At 26.5% G+C, this 3453-nt stretch overlaps 1 protein-coding gene across 1 annotated transcript; it reads right to left on the minus strand.

Annotated features, from left to right (window-relative positions):
* Window positions 1-217: 217 nt before the first annotated feature.
* On the minus strand, window positions 218-925 carry LOC103308478 (protein ALP1-like). The gene has a single exon (XM_008181902.1). It carries the CDS (start codon window positions 923-925, stop codon window positions 218-220), a length of 708 nt encoding a protein of 235 aa, XP_008180124.1.
* Window positions 926-3453: the final 2528 nt, after the last annotated feature.

A 3453-nucleotide genomic window follows, 5' to 3' on the forward strand; every position in this document is an offset into this window, starting at 1 on the left:
CATTACTAGGGTAATAAGACTTATATTACAATGAATTAAATTAAAACAGTAAGTTAAAACCAAAAGTAAGTAGTTAAAACCAAAATATTATAATCTTTATGACAGTTAATTAAATACATAATTTTATAATACCTGAATACAATATAAAAAAAAAAACTATGTTAATTTATAATTTTAAGTATAATAATTATACTGACATTGTAATAGCTTTAATAGTTTAGTAAGAAAACCTAGATTGAAAGGGTACTGACCCGGCACCCATAAAATAGTCCGCAAAATAGTCGCGTACTTGCGTACCTTGCAGACGAGCTCCTGCAGCTCCGCCATTTTCAAAGTCCTCCATGACATTAGAAAGAGTATCTTCAAATTTGTAACCATCTCTTCTTCGAACAAAATTGTGAAGAATGCAACAAGCTTTAATAATGTCGTCTGCGTAGTCTGGTTCGACTAAAAGTGGACTGTGTAGAACTCTCCATTTGTTTGCAAGAATACCAAAGGCGCATTCTACTAACCTTCGAGCACGGGACAGTCTATAGTTAAAAACTCTTCTTGTTGCATTAAGACCACGTCCCGGATATGGTCTTAATAAATTCTTATGCAATCCAAAAGCTTCGTCTCCTACGATAACGTAAGGTTGCGGAGAATCTGTTGTATTTGGTAAACAAGCAGGGGCTGGAAGATTTAATTGATCAGAATAAAGTTTTTTTCCAAACGGACAATCTTTGAATACTATAGAATCGCCTTCCCGACCATACGCCCCAACATCGATGGACACAAAACAATATTCTGAATCAACAAACACCATTAAAAGAATAGAAAAATATTTTTTGTAGTTAAAAAACATAGAACCACTATTTTTTGGATTAATACAGCGAATGTGCTTTCCATCTACAGCCCCGACTAAATTTGGAAAATTTGTTTTCATATAGAACTTATTTGCTATATCTTTTTATTGATTATTATCAGGTTCAGGCATTTATTCTGGTTGCAAAATGGTCCATAAAGCTTGACAGGTCTCTCGTATAATTTTGTTAATAGTACATCTTCCCAACAGAAATTCATATTGTAGTGCAACGAAATTTGTACCAATTGATAAATATCTAGAACAACATTTTAAGTGATCCGGCAGTTGTTTTAGATAATAGAAACAAATTTAAAAATTAAAAATATAAATTATAATAAATATTAATATTGATACGGTAACCAGTAAATGTAATTAATCTTTTTTGTATATAATAATTAATACCATACTTTAGAAGTTTCAAGTACCCACGAATAATATTTTTAAATTTTAACACAAAACTAAATACGTTCTTTTTCATTTAAATAACTAATTTTTTTCAACTTTGAACTTCAAATAACTATTAAAAAAAATTGTGTTTATATGTTTTTTAGATTTTTTAGTTACAGTAGAAATTACTTACTTACGTGGAGCCTTGTTTTAAATTTTCAATACTCAACTATAAAACTTTAACATTTTAAATTGTTATCTACAAAATCATTTTAAAATTTTGTCAAAATTCGAACTCTAAATGCTTGTAAAATGTATTTTTAATATTTTTTATCTGATATAACAGTATAACAATATAACAATATAGCAGGAGCTTCTATAAAATGTTCAAGCTTTTTGACCCAATAAATACAATTTTATTGACATTTATAGAAAAAAAAATTAAACAAATTGAAAATTGAACATGTTTCTAAATAGCTCAAAGTGAATCATAATATTTTGAAAATTTTTTCAAGTGCGGGAATTTATGAATATTGTATGAAACATATGGTGTAAATTTCAAGTATCTATACAGTTATTAGTTTTTAAATTACAATAAAACAAGAAAATCGCTACTTGAGAAATCAAGTAAATATCGTAAATGTCGTAAAATTTGAATTTCAAACGCACATAAAATTTTAATTTGACTTTCCGGTAGACTTTTTTTTTGATAAATGTAAAAAAACTTATGAGGAACCTTGTATAAAATTTTTAAATATAAGCTTTAAAAATAAACATTTTTATGAATTTCTAACTCAAAATAATTCGCACATTTTCGTAATTTTTACGAATTTTTTCAAAATTATTCTCATTAAAAATTATTGTGGACTTAACTAATTTCTTAAAATTATTTTCAAATTCATATGCCTTTAAATAGCTCAAGACGAGTCAAAATATTTTGAAAATTTTATACACAGAGAGTTTGAGGTCCTAATTTAATTTTGTTTATTTTAAATATTAATATTTAATAAGCAAATAAAGCATATTATATTTATTTTTTATCATTTTAAATTAAATTAATTATTGTTTACTGCAGTTGATGATTTAAAATCAAAATGAAAAAACATCAGAGACAACTTTACAAGGTCCGTAAATGAGACGAGGAAAATAAAGAGTGGATCTGAAGCTAAATCGACAAAAACTTACGCATATGGAGATGTACTATCTTTTCTGATACCTGTGGTAAAAAAACGAAAGTGAGTAAAAATATAAACTATATACCTACCTAATAAAAGAATACAATTTTAAATATGTACAAATGAAGGGGGAGGGTCGAGATTCGTACATTATTATTATTTATTCATAATATGCATGGTTGGACAAAATGTTTTAAGCAAGTGAAATAGTTTAAAGCATAACATTTTAAATAATGTATTTTAAATTCTGAGCGGAGCGATGATGTATTGATTTTACAATGATGTGTGTGTTTTTAGATTCTGAGTGGAACGATGAATGTATTGATTTTACAATGATGTGTGTTTTTTTTAAAATTTTTTTAAAATTTTTTTTTGTGTCTGTGTACACGATAAGTTGTCGAAATAATGCTACGATTTTCAACTTCAGTATCTTGTTCGATCAGAAAGTGAATATCGTTGGTGCATTGGGGAGGTCAACATTTAAATTTCCCAGTAGTTTTCAAAAGCGCCGGGAAAAACAAAAGAAAAATTAAGAAAAAACGGGAATTTTTACGCAAAATCGATTTTTCACAAAGTTGAATTTGGTTTTTGGTGTAACTTTAAAAAAAATGACCGTAGATACATGAAATTTTGACTGAATGTTTATCTTAGCATATTCTATACACGATACACCATAACATTTTCAAAATAGTTTGATTTATTTTGAGCTCTTTACGGACATTTTCATTTTCCATTTTTTTTTAGTTTTTTTTCTAAAAATATTAATAAAATTTTATTTGTTGGATAAAAAAGCTTGAAAATTTAATACAAGGCTCTTAGTATATTGTTTCAAAGGCAGATGAAAAATATTAAAAATCGTTAGTCACAGTTTTTTTTTATAAGCATTTAAAGTTCAAAAAATGACAAAATATGGAAAAATCACGAAAATTTGCAAATTATTTCGAGTTAGAAATTCATAAAAATTTTTCTTTTTAAATCTAAGATAAGATACAGTAATACAGATAAGTATAATACAAGATTCCTTATAAGATTATCTACCTTTATCAA

The sequence above is a fragment of the Acyrthosiphon pisum genome, unplaced genomic scaffold (genome assembly GCF_005508785.2).
Source record: "Acyrthosiphon pisum isolate AL4f unplaced genomic scaffold, pea_aphid_22Mar2018_4r6ur Scaffold_21547;HRSCAF=24217, whole genome shotgun sequence".
Taxonomy (NCBI): Eukaryota; Metazoa; Arthropoda; class Insecta; order Hemiptera; family Aphididae; genus Acyrthosiphon; species Acyrthosiphon pisum.

Excerpts from the sequence above, each read along its gene's own strand:
- LOC103308478 (XM_008181902.1), bottom strand. The coding sequence starts at position 925 with ATGAAAACAAATTTTCCAAATTTAGTCGGGGCTGTAGATGGAAAGCAC.